Source organism: Anguilla rostrata, chromosome 3, assembly GCF_018555375.3.
Source record: "Anguilla rostrata isolate EN2019 chromosome 3, ASM1855537v3, whole genome shotgun sequence".
Taxonomy (NCBI): Eukaryota; Metazoa; Chordata; class Actinopteri; order Anguilliformes; family Anguillidae; genus Anguilla; species Anguilla rostrata.
Genome location: NC_057935.1, coordinates 12,618,009 through 12,635,585, shown reverse-complemented (window position 1 = coordinate 12,635,585; position 17,577 = coordinate 12,618,009). Strand labels below are relative to the sequence as shown.

Below are 17,577 nucleotides of genomic sequence, written 5' to 3'. Positions count from 1 at the left end.
CTGCCTTTGGGTTCTTGTGGGAAACCTGGCTGCTGAAAGCTACAACCATCTACTGCTTTTCCCACTAAAGCCACTTGAAACAGGTTCAAACTGACCACTGTGAAACCACTCACAACCAATTGTTTAACAAAAGGTTCTGCAACATTTCAATCCTAATTCTACAGCTCAAGGAGAATATACGCTGCTTTAACCCTACAAGGACTCTTGAAACATTGTACGGAATAAGTGTAGGCCAAAATAATAGGTGACCAAGTCATACAAAAACTCAAAAATTGCTATACATCGATGTGAGGTGGATGTTTTAATAATTTAAACCACAATGCATTGGACAGAGCAGCTATTCACAGCATGCAGAGGATTATAAAATAGAATTGCTATTGCAAAGTTTCTGTTTGGGATAAGCGTTGAGTACAAAATAGTGAGTGGCTCCAAGGCATTCTTCTTATAGTGGAGAGAAACGATTTTCCAGTGGCAACAATGTATCATTAGGACTGAAATTCCACATAAAAGAGTGATAGTTGTACAGTGTTCTACTGTGACCAATTGTTACACAATAACTGTGCAACACTGTATATATATATATATATATATATATATATATATATATATATTTATTTATTTATTTATTTAAACATCAGAAAGGGTTGGAAACTTTTTGAAAACAAACAACTGAAAACAAAATCTGGAAGCTGAGAGATCATTTATTTTCAGATCAAACCCTTGATGCAATTCCTAAACCTCAGCTTGTAAACTTTTTCCTGAAGATGTTTTTTTTAAAACCTTGAAAGTACATATTTAGGAGAACAACTTGTACAGCATTAACATAAACTGCAATAGATAAGTTATTGGTAAATACATGCAGAATAATATCGGTATTTAAAAACAACCAATCCAATTGTTCATACTTTGCAAAAGCAAGAGAAAATGTTAAGAATGAAAGTCCAAGCCACTAGTGGGCCTTGAGCACAAGAAGGAAGGCTGAAGCTCAGCATAGCTGTTGCTACTGCCAAGTGAGCCACAACTATTAATGGCTCTGTTTGTAAATTGGTGGGTCCACGTTGCTACTCTCTGGAAATTTCAAAATGTCATTGCAGGCCCTCTCCAGCATGTGACAATCAGCCATTGCTACTCCCATCCAGAAAGAAGCATTTTAACTATGACCTTCTGACCCACGTTACGTTCTGCATTGACTTATTCAGTCAACACTCGCCAGGAGTGAATAGCGTCCTTGTTCTGTAGCCAGTCGCAATCTGTGCCTTAATCAGTTTTGCCCTCTTCAATTAAGTTGTTTTCGTTCTCTCTGCTCACACAATGCCGTGACACAAGAAACATATTTTTATGGACGGTAAGGAGCCAGGCATGATAGAGGAAGGAGAAATTACTTTTAAGTTACCAGTTGGAAAACAAAAAGTAATTTACATTTTTATGAGCAACCTTTGGGTTTCTCTGTGGTATTTAACAAGAGACTGAATAGTTAACTACTCCTGTCTGCTTGTTTATATGGATGCATGTATCTTATGGTATGGTTTTGAAAGGAGGCATCACAGAAAGAGACTCCTTGGAAAGAAGTATAGCCTACTCACTCCTTCAAGCCCCCACTGTTACCTTTGTGTGAGGAGAGAGAGCGAGAGAGAGCGAGCGAGCAAGAGAGAGAGAGAGAGAGAGAGAGACCACATATGCACACAATCTCTTCCTTTTGCCAATGTAAATTACTTTTCTTGTCCTCTCCATCAAATTAATGGAGGTGCCAGATGGAGAGGGATTATCAGTTTTTTTCTCAGGAAAATCACTAAAATATGTAAAAACAAACAGAAAACAAATAGCTGATAGTGTCCTCACAGAACAATTAAATGAGTTCTGCATTGACCAAGATCAATACGTGTGCACAATGTTTCTAACGGGAAACGCTGTGTGTGGTTTCCTTTGTAATTTGAGCATAAGTATATTTTTTTATTATGGTTGCTAGTCAGAAAAGTACACACAAATTCCCTTTCTGTGGTGTCTAGTTACCCCGTCCAGGCAAAGCACCATCAGAACTGGGGAGGGGGAAGACGGTGACGGGAAAAAGAATGGTCTAGACAGACCAATGTTGTATGCAAGCAACATTGGAAGAATATATAACTTCACAAGGTATCCTCTATCTCAGTGTGTTCAAATGCGTATGGTTTGTTAGTAGGCCTGAAATAAAAATAGCCAAAGATTTTCACAACTATGTCATCGCAAAAAAACAGAAGCTGTTATCCCGCTGGGTTGAAAGTAACCCTCCTCCCCAATGCTTGGCCTGCTGTTCACTGACACAATTTGGGTCAATTACTTTAATCGTTTAACATATTCACGTAGCAGTGATTTTACGATACTTAATAAATAGATTATACAATAAGAACAAAAATATGTACAATGGGAGAAAATGGGTGGACCACAATCTGCAAACCAGTAGCCCGTTATGGTATGATTTAAAAAAAGAGATAATTAATGCAAACATTACGGTCCAGGGAAGTTAAGTCTGCGAACAAGCTCAAAACTATGCAACTCAGTTGTAACAAACAAGTTGTGCATAGCAGTACAGCTAACGTTAGCTATAATTAATAAAAATTCAATATCAACAGATGCCAAGTCCAAAACCACCATTCCGAACCGAACCATCTCTTACCCAAAAATGAAATCATATGTTTACCGTTTCTTGTTTGTAGCGTTAGCTAGCGGTAAATTCAAAATCTGTTAACTACTCAGTCTGATAATGGAATTAGCTACACGTTTGGCTCGCTATTTTAGCAAAGAAATCAATGGGCGAGAGGGCCGTGGCTAGCTTGCTCAAACGGACTTGAAGTCTGCATTACTCAGAATCGACAAACAGCAAACTAAAGCATAATCTGACAAAGACTATCAGGTGGCAAACTCGAAAGCGAGGCAGCCTGCTGTGCGCCGGTAACTTTCAATGAAATTCCGCCTAGTAACAGCAGCGGAATAAAAAAGATTGCTTCAGTTGTCTTGACCAATGGGCGCACGGGGAACCATTTATTTCAGATGCACTGTTCTCATAACCGGAATTTAAACACAGATTAAGTCTTGCGGACCGATGTATTGACCACTATTGTGCACGATACACGCATCCCAGTCTTCTCAAACGAATGGTGGTCATAGGCATATTCAGAATCATACAGGTATATCTCCTGCTACACAACCGCACAAAAGAACAACCTTATTTGTGAGAGTTATATCGTGTGTGTAAGAGAGAGAGAGAATTGTTTTGAGACTTTAGACTTGGACTTCTGTTCTGACAATATAGCAAATGTATGTAGTGCTTCTAAATGTACAGCTGTTCTCTGTCATGCTGTTCAGAAGGATGTAATATAACTCCAGTTCTTTATGTAAACAGTAATTATTTTCTCTGGAAGGCACTGAAGCCTGTGCCAGATCTGGAAAAAAAAACAACAAAAAAAAAAAACAGGACAAAGCAAGGCAACTGAAGTTTTGTTGGAGAACTACTTCCTGCCATTTTTGCTGTTTAAGAGGCTTGGACTCTGCTCAGGTTGAAATACCAATAAGGGATTTCTATTGGGGAACTTTTCCAATCTTCTGAACCCTTTTCTTGGCCTTAGAATGAGCAAGCAGCTGAAAAACTATCAAATGACTTTTGAAAGTAGATTTCCGTTTACTTGATTCCTCCCTCATCTGGAACACACAGCACTAACTCAGAAGCAGGCCTTAATCAGAGTTTTACAGGAAGTTGTGAGAGTGATGCACACCGATGAGGAAGTTGATATGGACACAGCAGAGAAAATAGAGCATTCTGAGGAAGCTGAGCACTTGTACAGTCATTGCAGGTTTACTGGGAGAATAAACTGTGTGTTAGTCAGCTGGCCCAATAAAACCTTTTTTTAGTTTTAGGAAATGCTGTGTCATCATGATTTTGATAATGGTGATAATGATGACAGCAACGAAAATGAATATAACCTTTTCTCAAGTGTTTTTTCCCCCGAGTACTGCTTACATTGATTTTACATTCAAATAAATAAATCTTTTGACATGTGAAATAAAATCTGGCCAAAACCTGCAATGTCTAGACTATTAGGCCCACTGCACAACTCAGGAGCAGAAATAATCATTATTTATTTCCCACATTTTTCACATTTATAACATATTCTGTAAAATATTTTAATTTTTGTTTATCACCATGGCTTTATCTGCAAATTTTTATCAAAAGATTTTTCATCATAATGCATAAAGCCAGAGGTAAGTCCCAGACAAGGATCTGGCATGAAACTGAATAAATGCGCTGTTGGGAAAGTGAAATCATCCATGGTCTAAACAAATACGAAGACTGAAGAACATATTGCCTAGTTTCACTTGAATGGTGTCACCTTTTAAATGAGAAAATGAGTCAAACAGAACTTAGAGTGAGGCCGCAGAAATGCATTTGGAAACTCCTCAAGATTCTTTAAGTACAAATAACAAACAACCATACAACCCTCATGTGATCCTCCCCCACTCGAGAACAGAGGGAGCTTTATAAGAATCTGAAACCAGCTAATTCAGTGCTATACAGAAACTGTACAAACAAGTACATGAAGTTCATCATTTGGGAGTGGAAAAAAGGGGATTAGTAACAGATGATATGTCATTCATAAGGACAGTCCAGGGTTTACTTATTGCAGTGCTGTTTAGTGTTGTACTGTTACTACTATTAGAGTCTGCAACAGCAGAGAATCCTGAACCCCAACCACCAAAATCATTCATTTACTGATTTGCTTTGAATTTAAGTTTAATTTAAATTAAAAAAATAAATAAACAGACATAGAAATGGTCAAATATACAATATGACCATTTTGTATTCCAGTAAAAATCATTAGATGCTAAATTTTATTTGAAATCTTAATTAGCAAGGGGCAAGTTATGTTACTGAGACAACTGAGAGGCTATTCACTCTTTATTCTGTGTAGCACCAGTGGTGGCTGGTAAGCTACACAGACTGGAGACAATATACATTGCCATTAAACTTATCTAGGATCTGTTTGGGCTTTTAGCTGGTAATTGATAAGATTTGGATATGGACAGGGGATATCTAATTCTAGATCCAGACTCCCCACTCTACAGACAGTTTGTGAATGTAGCCTCTTTTGTTTTGTATGACAAACACACTAATTTCATTAATGATCACACAACATTAGATGCAGTTGGCATACTCTATTATTGCTCTTCTGCCACCATTTCCAGTGCTTGTGCAAGTGAGCAAGACCACTGTATGAATAAATGTGAGGGCTACCTTTCAATTTAGCATATGAGGTGACCCCAAATGCTTTTTATAATCACCGGACAGAACAGAATTATTTTGGCTTTCGATGTGATGGCAAATTAAAATTCACTGTTACTGGATATTCTGAGTCACTCTGACTTAAAGGCTGTGAAGTCACTCGCACCACTTCCTTTTTATGCCTTTTGAAATCTATGCCTGTATTTGAATTTGAATTAAGATTTTTTAAATTTTTTTAATTTTTTTTTTAAGAATGCCAAATTATTTTTCATCGCAGTATTTCCTGAAAACATTCTAGAAGTTGAGGTAAACCTGAAAGGCCGTGAAGGGGGACTCTCCTACTTCCTTAATTTGCAGTTCTTGTCTGAGACAATGTCCAGCAAAAAAAGCCCCACAGCGCTCTGCAGCTGCTTCCGCACAAGGGTTTGTTGTCCATGTAATTCCCAGCATTGACTAATCTTACGAAACTCACATTGTAACCACTTAAGTATTCTCTTAAAATATACTAAATCTTCCCAATCATACATTGTTTTCGACATAGAATCTACCATTGTACGGCAATGTAAGAGTAAACCACGTCTGTAAAATTATTGTTTTCAGAAAACATTCAGTACATGTAATATTTTACTGGGATGCAGAAACGTTGGATAAGGCCTAGATGTTCAAACCTTCATAAGCATAGAGACCAATAAAAGTCCTGCAAATTTTTGGCAATTTAAAAATTCAAATCTGTATTCACAAATATTCAGAACAAAACTCTTTTTTTATTGATGCAGGGTTTGGTTAGTTAACATGTGTCATTCAAAATTCTGGTAATCTCAAGAATCAGCTGGTGTGTTATTTAATTTTACCAGAAACCAAGGAATGAACACATTTCAAATATGTGTTCAGTCCTGGTATTTAGTAGTCTTAACTTGGAAGGTCATGGGATTTCATCATAAGATGCATTCAAAAAGCTCCCATTGCCTCTTGACTTCACACTAGGTCTTTGCAGAGGCAGATTTGCTGATGTAATTTCATGTGAGTGCATTCGTACATCAGGCAAGATCAGAAAACTGACAAGTTTCCAAATCTCAGACTTAGCCACCAAGGTTCTGGGATTCTAGCCTGATGCTTCCTGGTTCTTTCTATAGAAAAGGCTTGTTAAAAACTCAGGAAGAGTCATTGAATTCTGGGAAGAGGTTGGTATAGGAGCGTGCAGTGAGTAAAGTTAGCCAGAGACCCTGGACACATTTGTTAACAAATGATTTGCTTTATTGATAACTCATTTTGGCCAATCTGTGCACAGGCTATCTGAACCCTGTTGCTGGAAGGCCTTATCTACTTCTGGATTGAATGCCAACTTCTGCCCTTAATTATTTAATCAGCCCAATCATTCATGTGATCTGACATTTTAGCTTACACTTGGTGACAAACTCACAAATGACTGCTGAAGACTTCCAATCTCCCTCAGTTTTCCACCAGTAAGGTGATGTCATGACTTGTTTTTACTTTTTTCTATCCCTGGCAGGTATAAAGAGCCTCAGGGACTCTGTACTCTACTCAGGACTCCCATCAGACCCCTGAAAGGACTGCTTATTCATTACCTTCATCTGGATTTAGTCATCACAGGACCTGAGCTTCTCTGTTACCATTAAAATTGTCCGCCTATTTTCTCCAAATAAATTTGTTTTTACTGAGATATTTTTCTAGTTTTCTGCAAGTCTTTGGGGCAAACGGCAGACAGGGTATCACAGTGATGGTGGCAGAAGGGGGGAGGGCAGTGGCTAAGCTAACTGGCTCAGGCCAGGCCTGATCAATCTAAATGCCTCACCCTTCAGACGGTGTGTGGTGCAGATGGGTCCTGGTCTAGGGTAAACCAGCAGCAGGCAACATCTCCTGTCTGCTACATGTATGCGTTCTGTTCCCACTGTCCCACATTTTGCAGTTCAATTTCATTGCCTTTTGTGGAGTCAGGGAATATCTTTTTTTCAGCTTCTCCTCAAATTGGCTGAATTGTTGTTTTTGATTCCCTCTCAGAAATGGCCGTTGTCTGGCCACCTGCTTGTAAAGAGTACATTGCAAGAATAAAGGTGGACTGATTCCCAGTGGAGCATTCGTCATCTCTTTCAAACTGACGCCCTGCTGAGACACGGCCTGGACTTGAACCCAGCGATATGATACGCGTTTCTGCCCTGGAGGGGACACAAGCCTGTCCACACACATTGACCGCAGACAGGTCCATGACTGCTGGTAACAGGTCATGATGCAAGAGAACCAGGCCTGTTACTGCTGAAGCTGACGTGCTCTTATACCCGCAACCAAATTCTTTCCCAGTGTTTCATTAGCAGTGACATTGCCTGTTGTTTGCATCATACTGAGAAGAGGCTCAGACGTGACTCTGAGATTACTGTACTCTCTAAAAGGGTGACAAAATTGTTTGTTACATTATAGACCTATGCTCTGCTGAGTGATGGCATTCTGAGCACGTAATAAGGTAGAGGCAAACCACAGCCATGCTGGCATTGCACCCACTCCTTCCTGTTTAACTGTAGCTACCCACGTACCAACTGCATGCCTGCAATAGTGCGTTGTTTTCCATAGCATGCTCTGCTAATTGAAGTAGGTCTGCTGTAGGACTGTAGGTGACAAAAAATGTCAGTGAAAATTAAAAGAGACAAAGACAGAGGTCATAGTGGTTTTGTCCTGTCAGCAGAAGAATGAGGGATAGGTGGCAGAGAATTAAAGGCAAATGCCTTACTGAAGACAGGAAGTACTGTCTTTACACAAGGAGTTGTCAATGCCCAAAGAAGCTTGCCAGGTCATGTAGTCATGACAGAGACTTAGGGTGTGTTCAAGTCCATATCTGACACGGTGATGGACGTCCTCTACACCGTAGGAAATTGATGAGTCAGGATTGGCTGAATGGTCTGTTCTAGTCATTATTATTTTCTTATGGGCCTCTTAGCATCTTAACAGGCCTCATAAAAATGTGTTTAAGCGGCATTTACAAATTATGCAAGATGCAGAGTCTGTACATATTGCATATTGCTAAATACGTCTCCCTATTTGAGCATTACATTGTTTGTGTTCAAACAAAAAATAATATACATTTGAAAACAGAAGCAGACTGCATATGAGTTTGATTGGTCATTGGTGGACTTTTTTGCTTCAAGATTCAAACCAGTTAAAATTTCATTCACATAATGGTGTGTGTTCCCTCTCCTCAAAACATTGTTTACATAAGTATATACAATATAATCAGTGGAACAATCTGACAAGGAATATTGGAGAAACTGGGATATATAAAGAAGCCCATCTGTGTCCTATAAACCTGCTGTCAAATGAGACAAGCACAAGAATTCATACTTGCATCAACAGGCTGTTCGTGGAAAAAAAATTAATGAGTTTGAAAACAACATAGAAAATCTACTGAAAAACAGGAAGATGCATTTGCACATTGCCTACTCCTTTCTAAATATATGCACCCCTTCACTGTCACCTTTTCATCTAATTTTTCACAGCTGTGTAAAGCTTGGTAACAAACAGGTATTCATACCCACCAATCACAGCAGCCTGAGGTGACATCATACATGGCGTCACTGTCAAGGGGCCATCTCAAAATTCTCTCCCTTACAGAGGCAGACAAGAAAAAAGAATTGCAAACCAAAACGGCTATCAATAATGTTTAACAATATGATAACAAGGGGTTGCACCAAGCTCAATATAGCCTTTAATATAAGACATCGCAAAAGCCATAACCTTTTGAATCGCTACATTTTAAGGTTTAAGATAATGTAAAGTGGTCAGCTTTTTAAAACATACAATTCTTACCGTAGGTTGGAAGTCAGATACTTACTTTACAGATTGTGTACAATTTTCGTTTGACAACAAAACATAAAATGTCACAAATTTAATGTGTTCTTGGTGTGTTTTTTAAGATAAATACATGACCAACCTAAGAGTCTCATCTGTGCAACTTCTAAGCTTGTTATATGGCCTGGGCATTGCTTCAAAGAATTAACAAAATAATTCGTAGGATTTATCTGGCAAACATCGACTTTAAATCAAACAGAGGGAACAGATATATACACCGTATGACTGTGATTGGACTTAACACAAATCCGAAATTGGACTCAAGCTCTTGGAAGTTGATATGGTCTTCATGGGAACACATACAGTACGTTTGAAGTGATCTCTTAACGCCCTCTTGTGGTATGAAAGAGTATAGCTACATTGTTAACGCCAATAATTTGAACAAAACAGGACCATTCTAACTTTCTTGCCCAGAAATTAATTTTTTTGTGAAAGCTTTTTTTAAAAATGGAAAATTTTCATTTTTTCCATCTCCATTAGTTAAAAAATAAAATAATCACTTTCACTTCTCAAATAATTAAAGGAAGCAGAAATGGGAAAAGAATAGCGAGTATTGTGTTTTGGACGTACGTTTGAGCGGGGGAGCACAAGGAAGGGCATGAACACAGAATCAGGGCAAGAGACTGTGAGGATAAGGTGAAAATGAAATAAAGACTCCTCCAGTTAACAGAAAACATCTGGTTACATTCAGGAGAGAGAGAGAGAGAGAGAGAGAGGAGGAAGAGGGAGTAGGGGTCAATCACAGTGAAACACAACCTGTTCCTGTGCTTCTTTTTTTGTTGTTGTGTTTTTTTTTTTGAGGAACTTCCATTTATGACCTGTCCACGCAGAACTGATGCCACACAACGCCTACAGAGTCACGGGATTCTGTCAGGGATCCGCAGAGAGACAGAGCAAGGAGAAGGGTGAGTGATGGCTGGGACAGCAGTCCTGCTGTTGATGGCTCTAACGCTGAATGAGGGAGACGCCAGCATCTCCAGTACCAGTAAGTGCGTAGGTCCGGTGGGTACTGTGTCTGGACAAAGTCTAACAGGCTTAGAGCAATAATGTAGCCTGGAGAACTGAAACTGTGTTACTTCTGTGTTACTGCTTAAAATGCTCATTGGGGAGACGTTTCTTTCTCGTTTAATAATATCACGATTTGGCCCGGAGTGTGGTTAAAGTATAGGGGTTAAAGCTAGAAATCTACAGTATCTTTGATAAACTGTGGTTGCTTGGACTCACATCAAAATGTTCAGACAGAAATGTATATTGGCAAGTAACTGTCTATTTCATATACGAATAGATAAATAAGTATCTTTTTTTACTTGATTTTTGAAAAGAGGTATAGTGATATTTGAACTGTGTTCTGTAGAAACAGGGGATTAACTCCTGAAATGTTGGTGTGTACTCAGATTTTTGTTCCAATCTGCTAGTCTGCCTTAATGTGTAATGCATTTCTACAGGCCTACAAAATCTGTGAGGGTAACAATTCAGCCATGTGATGGTTTTATGATATACCATCAGATATCTTTATCTATATTGACCGGTGCAGGTGTGAACTGTCTGATCATCAACCTGGAGTACATCAACTGCACATGGACTGCTCAAGGAATCCAAGAGGTTAACTACACCTTCCACAGACTGTAAGCATTCTCATATCCAGGGGTCCCCAAGTGCTGATCCCAGTGAACCGCAGGTCTGCTTGTTTTTGTTCTCACCTCAAAAATCAGCAAGAAATTCAGGCTCAAGAAACCAGGTGAGATTATTTAACTGTACAATCAACGCTTTTCATTGATTAATCAAAAGCAGACCCTGTGACTCTCCAGGACCAGGCTTGGGGACCTCCATACTGTTTTACCTCTGTGAAGCACTTAGTAATGTTTACTATTATTATTATTATTATTATTATTATTGCTAACATGTTCATCAGTAAATACGATATAAATTATTTGTCATATATTTAATACCATTTATCAGAGTTGCATGTTGCAGTTAAAATGTTTTTCAAACATTTTATCTGCAGCTCAACATTTCAAACTCAATACTAGGGTCGCACTGGGCATGCTGGTTTTTTTCCCTAACATAATTGCAACCTTGGAATAGTAATTAGCTGTTAATTGTTCTAAATTAGATGCTTAAGATCTTACAGAACAATGAAAACCTAGCCCGCACGGTGGGTCCCCAAAACAAAAAAAACCCACCAGACTACATGGCCCTCACCTCACCCTAACTCCAGTCTTTAGGGCCACCTTTTTTTAAAGTTTTGTGATTTCCTACAAATGAGCTGCCATTTAAGGCCTCAAATAACTAGGCCTGGAAAACAAAGTGAGTGGACTCCAGCCCGTTAACTAAGTATGTGTTGAAATGCATTACAACCCAGCAGATACTGTGGTCCCCCGAGACTGGAGTTTGAAATGCCTGGTTTATGGGAATGATCCAAAATAAACCCGATCCAGAATGTTTCAGGCGGTACAAGCCATCCATATCCAGTGAACTGCAGTATCAATTAATAGCTAAGGTGGTGACGCATTCACTTACACACTTCACAAATAAAAACCTACACTTGAACAATGCCTCAATTCAAAATGATAACAAAAGTCCCTGTGGCATTTTATTGCATGAATATCACAAAATAAATTTCTATTTTCTCTTGAACCCTAGAGAAAGGAGCACCTACACGGAATGTCCCTCTTACCTGCTGCAGAATGGACTTACTGTGGGCTGCAGGCTGCCCTACACACCTATGCTGAAGTTCAACAGATTTCACACCAGGCTGGCCTGGGACAAGAGCAGTTCGGAGCTGGAGCAGATCATTGATCTTAGACACCTGGGTAAGAGCAAGACCATCCCAATTGTTTAATTATTTTTTGGCCACTCATTGCACACACACATACATAGCGTTGAGTTATTCAACAGGTGGAAATTAAACAGATAACAAACACATTGAAAACAGTTCATCATCTTGAGAATCTTACCAGATCAATGCCAATATAAACATGACAGAATTGTCACTGGAAAGCATCAGTGAGAAAGTCCATATACTTGTGAAGGATGTTCACCTTCACGAGCAGCGTTGAGCAGTGACTCTGTCCCAATCCCACACCTTCCCAGATACACTTTAGTCCTCGAGGGGGAAACTAGAACTGTTTCCAACAGCAGACATCAATCAGCATTGTCAACCTATAGGCCTGACAACAAGAACAGCAAGCACAATGGCACATGCATGTAGACACGGGTGCATGGTGGATCCTTTTCACCACAGCACTGCAGTCATTTTCTCCTCTCTCTCTCTCTCTCTCTCTCTCTAGTGAAGCTGGACCCCCCTCACCACCTGCGATTGGAGATGAGGGAGGGTGAAAGTAACCCTGAGCTGTGGCTTCACTGGAGTGTCAGTTGTCCTTCCACCTGTGTGGAGAGCCAGGTGCGCTACAGGAAGCAGGGCAGCAACTGCTGGAAGGTGAGAACAGGGCGTCGGCCGCTTCGGTCTCCACCATTGGTCCTCAGTCCAGGTCCTGGCAGGCCACAGTGACCACTCGTCGTTCACTGTTGCCCAGCAACAAACCGATAGAGTAAAGCAGCTGCAGGCTCTCAGGGTTGAGAAGCCCTGGTCAAATCTGATGTGCTGTGAGACATCAGATCGAGATACGTCTATATTTATATGACAGTACTTATCTGCTGGGAAATCTGCATCATAGGCAAACCATGGAAACGAGAAGCAAAAAGAATTTCTGCTTTTTGATGTAAATTAAGACAACACCTCATGTGAAAAAAAAAATCTCACAAAGAGCTTTCCTCATTTCAAATATCCACTGATAGGTTGTCCCTTTTTTTCTTTCTCCGTCTTTCTAGGAAACTCTTCCAATTGAAGGATATTCCTTCATTCCACCTTTTTTCTCACCTGATGACATCTACAGGTTCCAGGTGAGGATAAGAGTTCCAGAATATTGTGGCCAGTCCAAATACTGGAGTGAGTGGAGCACCCCTGCGGTCTGGGGCTCGAAGCCTCGGTCCATTAGTGCAGGTAAAGACATAAGAAAATGCAGCACAGATATAACTCGCACAGGTACAGGACTGAACACAAGCATAACAGCATCAGGTGTGCAGAACAGACACATCTACTGCACAAGTACAGCCCAGAACAAACATAACAGCCTCACAGGTTCAGAAGAGACTCAACCACTGCTTGTATAACTCCAAAGCAAGTGTACCATAAAATATATCTCTTGATGGGTCTGTTGCTGGTCATGAGTCATCCTCATGGGCCCACTTGCACAGACTGTTTGATGTTAAAGTGAACTGCATGTTATCCAGCCTCCCTGTCTCATTGCAGGATTCCACCCAAGGAGGCTTGGCCCTGCTGCTTACTGGCTGACTTTGGCAGTTGTGGTTCTGGCACTGATTGGCTAGCCCTTCCATCCCCCTGCCAAGTGCCAGCCCGAGGAACATCCAATCCCGGAAGGCCGCAGTATCTGCTAGTCCTTGGTTTCATTAATCAAGCGATTAAGTCATTGATACAACAAATAGAAACAAGTTTGTGGACCTTGTTTCCAAGTTCAAAGGGGAAAAATTGTTTTTTGGGGAAAAAAAAGAGTTTGACAACCATAGTATAGGTCAATATATCACTGTGAATAAATCACTAGGTGCATTTAATCAGTGAAATGCAAGTATGTTTCTTTATTTACATGTTCTTTGCCTGGATTTGTGTGTGTGTTTGTATGTGTGGTTAGTATCAAAATTAGTTCAAATACTTCATCTGAAACACTTTAAATCTTTAGACACCATTAAAGTTGCAGGCTGTTTATCATTTTAAAATAGACTTCAGCAACATTAATACATTCTTTCATGTGACTGCATGGTTTAATGAGTCACATGTCTCATTGTACATTCAAAAATGTTCACAAATTTTACCAGTATCTAAAGAGTGAAAGAATTACAAATAAATCATCTACCCAGGCCTGGCTAACATTTTTCAGACATGGGAACAGTCACTTCCACTTTGCTATTTGAAGAACAATATGCATCCGTTTAGAAAGAGCACAGTTTTGTTATGGTCACAGTCTGTATCTGTGTGTGTGTGTGTGTGTGTGTGAGAGAGTTTGTGTGTGTGTGTGTGTGGGCTCTCAGTTTCTTCTATTCCTCCGCCCTGTTTGAGGAAGTGGTTTTACCTCAGCAGCATTCAGACGCACAGCTCGGTCACGTCTCTTGCTCTGGAGCAGAGAGAGGACAATCTCTCACACACTGAGCCTGCTTACAGCAACACTCTCTCTCTCTCTCTCACACACACACACACACACACACGTAGACACGGATGAAAACACACACACACAGACACACACACGCATGAAAACACACACAAACACACGCATGAAAACACCCACACACACACACAAATACTGCCTTACACTCTCTCTCTCTCACACACACACACACACATGCTGAAAACACACACACACACACACACATATGCATGAAGACACACACACACACACACACACATGCAACACACACATACACATGCATGAAACACACACACACACACACACACATGCATGAAAACACACACACACACACACACACACACTGCATGAAGACACACACACACACACACACATGCATGAAAACACACACACACACACACACACATGCATGAAGACACACACACACACACACATGCATAAACACACACACACACACACACATGCATGAAGACACACACACACACACACACACACATGCATGAAGAAACACACACAAGCACATTCATCGACTGCACCTTAACAGTTTTCAGGACCCGGTCAACTTCCTGGGAGCGGAGCTGAATCAGTCGAGCCTTCTCCAGACTGTCTGTCTGAGTCTGCAGAGTCTCTGATACACACACACACACATACACACACCACACACACACTATAATTACTGAAGCACAAAAACACCTCTCACACACACATGCATGCACATACATAAAAAAGACTTTTAACATCAGTGAAACAAACACACGCATGCACGGACGTGCGCGCACACACACACACACACACACACACACACTGAACGTTACCCAGCAGCGCAGGGTCAGGGTTGGCCAGGAGAGGAGAGATAGAGACATATGCACCGTCCATCGCTCTCCCTAAAGAAACCGGAAAGCAAGCACCTGAGACCCTTCCAGGAACGCTCATTTGGATACAGGGGATTCACACGCTAACACACGTTCACACAGAGGGGGATCTCCCCAGCACGTTGGCGCGAGCGCAGCGCAGCGCAGTCCGGTCTGCGCAGACCTGCGCAGTCGCACTCACGGTTGACGGAGCACACGGTGAAGGAGCAGCGGGGGGGCAGCTGCGGGCGGGCGCAGTCCTCCAGCCGTCGAGACAGGAAGAGGAGCTTCAGAGCCCCGCCCTCATCGCAAAGATCCACCAGATCTGAAACATAACGTAACATAACATAATGATGTAACATAACATAACATAACATAATGATGAGAACAGGCCATTCAGCCCAACAATGCTCACCATTTTCCTGACTAAATTAGTGCTCTGAGTACCCACAAACTAGATAGTATCTAACACTGTATCAAGCCTTGTCTTGGAACAAGCACATGCGACACCAATATCCACACATTATCCACTCACACTACAAGTACCCACATTCAAATTCACACACACACAGATGCGCACAGTCAATACCCACACACACACACACACACACACAATCAATATCAACATTCACACACACACACGGCCAATATTCCCCACAGATACACACACTATCAATATCCACATTTTAACACATGCAACACATGCTACCAATATCCACATCCAGAAATAATCAATATCCACGTGCAAAGCTGCACGCGCATGAACCTTGTGCATGGAAATGGCAAATTAATGGCTAAGGCTACTCAATAAGAAGGGCGATGATAGGATTACAGGCCAAGACTACAGTCAGAGGAAGTGGATCTGACAATCATCATTAGTCACACCTGCACGGTATCCATTCACACATACATGCACACGCACATCAGGAAGTGGCCTTCATTAGTGCATATGCGTTGACGAGGCTTGTAATGAGCGCTTCATTAGCGCCGCTAATGTGACCGGCGGTATTGCGGGACTCCGCGGCGGTAAGAGGACACCCCGAGCCGCATGAAATATTTAGCGCCCCTGTCAGCGGCCGCGCACCTCTCCTTCCTCGGCTGACGCCAGCCGGGTCACGCTGGACTTTGACGGCAGGTCAGCAGACAGTTAGCGCTCTCCTGTAGCCCTACCTGTCCTGCGCAGACTGCAGATCTGTTAAAACTCCTGTACCAGAGGGGGGTCGAGGGGCAGTTCCATTTCAATTAAGCCAGCTTGGGAAGCCAACTGAAATTCTATTAATTAATTGGTACAATCCCTGTAGAACATTATGGATGTAATTTTTTCAATTCATGAATTGAACTGTAATTAATTTCCATCAAATGGAATTGACCCCCAACCCCGATGGGAGAAAACACTGTCGTGTACAGATCCCTACCTTCTGTCTCCTGATGTGTGTCATGAGCATTCTGGAACAAAATGGCTGGTGTGCATCACCCATGATGAGTGGCATGATGATGAAAATGAGAATGATGATATTCTTAAGAGTAAGAATAATCATCACCATAATCATTGTCGTCATCATCATCATTAGTAGCAGAAGCACTTGTAGTTTTAGCTGGCCTACCATCAATCCCAATCTTCACCATTTTGTGTTAAATGAGGATACTAATATGAAATTAGTTTGAGGGCAACCCTTGAGTTCTAACACCTTCCAGTCACTGCTGCTGCTCTCTCACCGGTCTTGGACAGCTCCAGTTTGGCTTTGATGTGCTCCAGCAGAAGGATGACAGGGCAGTTTGTGTTGACAAGGAACTGCTCATTGTCTGAAAGGGAGAGATGATAAAATGATGCTTTGTCACATTAATGCTAGTTATTGTATTAACATTTCACAAAACACGCTCACACAAACGCAAGCACGCACACATCCAATAGGAAAAACACAGATATTTTGTATCCAGGGGTGTCCATAAACAGGGGGCAAAGCCTCTGGCACTTCCAACACCTACTCAAATTTATGATAATGACCCTTAGGTCTAGGTCAGATAACAGACAGATGACTCAGCAGTAAGCATTCAGCCAGAACACCAATTAAATAATGAGGGTTATTTAATGAATACATTATTAAAATTCAAAGCACTTACAGTACAGCTCCATCTCAACATCAATTACCAAATGAGGTTTAAGCCAGCTGTATGTAAATGGACATGTTGCAAACTAAACTAAGGCAGTTAAGGTCTGCTGGTGGCAATGAGAGGAAGAGTAAGAGTAAGACCAAAGATTACAGACAGAAGAGCTGATAAAGGAGTGAAGAGCACGCCTCTTACCTCCGTGCCTGAGGTAGACAAACATGGCAAGAATAAGAAGCAGGGTCCTCGTTAAGAGAGGCTAGCTGGGGATGCTGTGGTCCGGAGGTCTAGTTAG

The 17,577-nt window shown here is 41.1% G+C and overlaps 2 protein-coding genes across 3 annotated transcripts; one reads left to right on the top strand and one right to left on the bottom strand.

The window, feature by feature from the left end:
* Window positions 1-9,701: 9,701 nt before the first annotated feature.
* LOC135250212 (cytokine receptor common subunit gamma-like) lies at window positions 9,702-13,747 on the top strand. Of its 2 annotated transcripts, none has more exons than XM_064326276.1 (6): window positions 9,702-10,011; window positions 10,641-10,731; window positions 11,750-11,919; window positions 12,397-12,545; window positions 12,938-13,109; window positions 13,419-13,747. In XM_064326276.1, the coding sequence occupies exons 1-6, from the start codon at window positions 9,942-9,944 to the stop codon at window positions 13,493-13,495; spliced, it is 729 nt and encodes a 242-aa protein (XP_064182346.1). In that variant the 5' UTR covers window positions 9,702-9,941; the 3' UTR covers window positions 13,496-13,747. The 2 variants fall into 2 exon arrangements, with proteins under 2 accessions (XP_064182346.1, XP_064182345.1); XM_064326275.1 differs by having other exon boundaries at window positions 9,705-10,091.
* A 534-nt stretch (window positions 13,748-14,281) lies between these two features.
* On the bottom strand, window positions 14,282-17,505 carry c3hxorf65 (chromosome 3 CXorf65 homolog). The gene is made up of 6 exons (XM_064325230.1): window positions 17,481-17,505; window positions 16,893-17,006; window positions 15,379-15,501; window positions 15,141-15,209; window positions 14,690-14,953; window positions 14,282-14,295 (listed from the first exon to the last, which is right to left on the bottom strand). The coding sequence occupies exons 1-6, from the start codon at window positions 17,503-17,505 to the stop codon at window positions 14,282-14,284; spliced, it is 609 nt and encodes a 202-aa protein (XP_064181300.1).
* Between the last annotated feature and the right edge of the window lie 72 nt (window positions 17,506-17,577).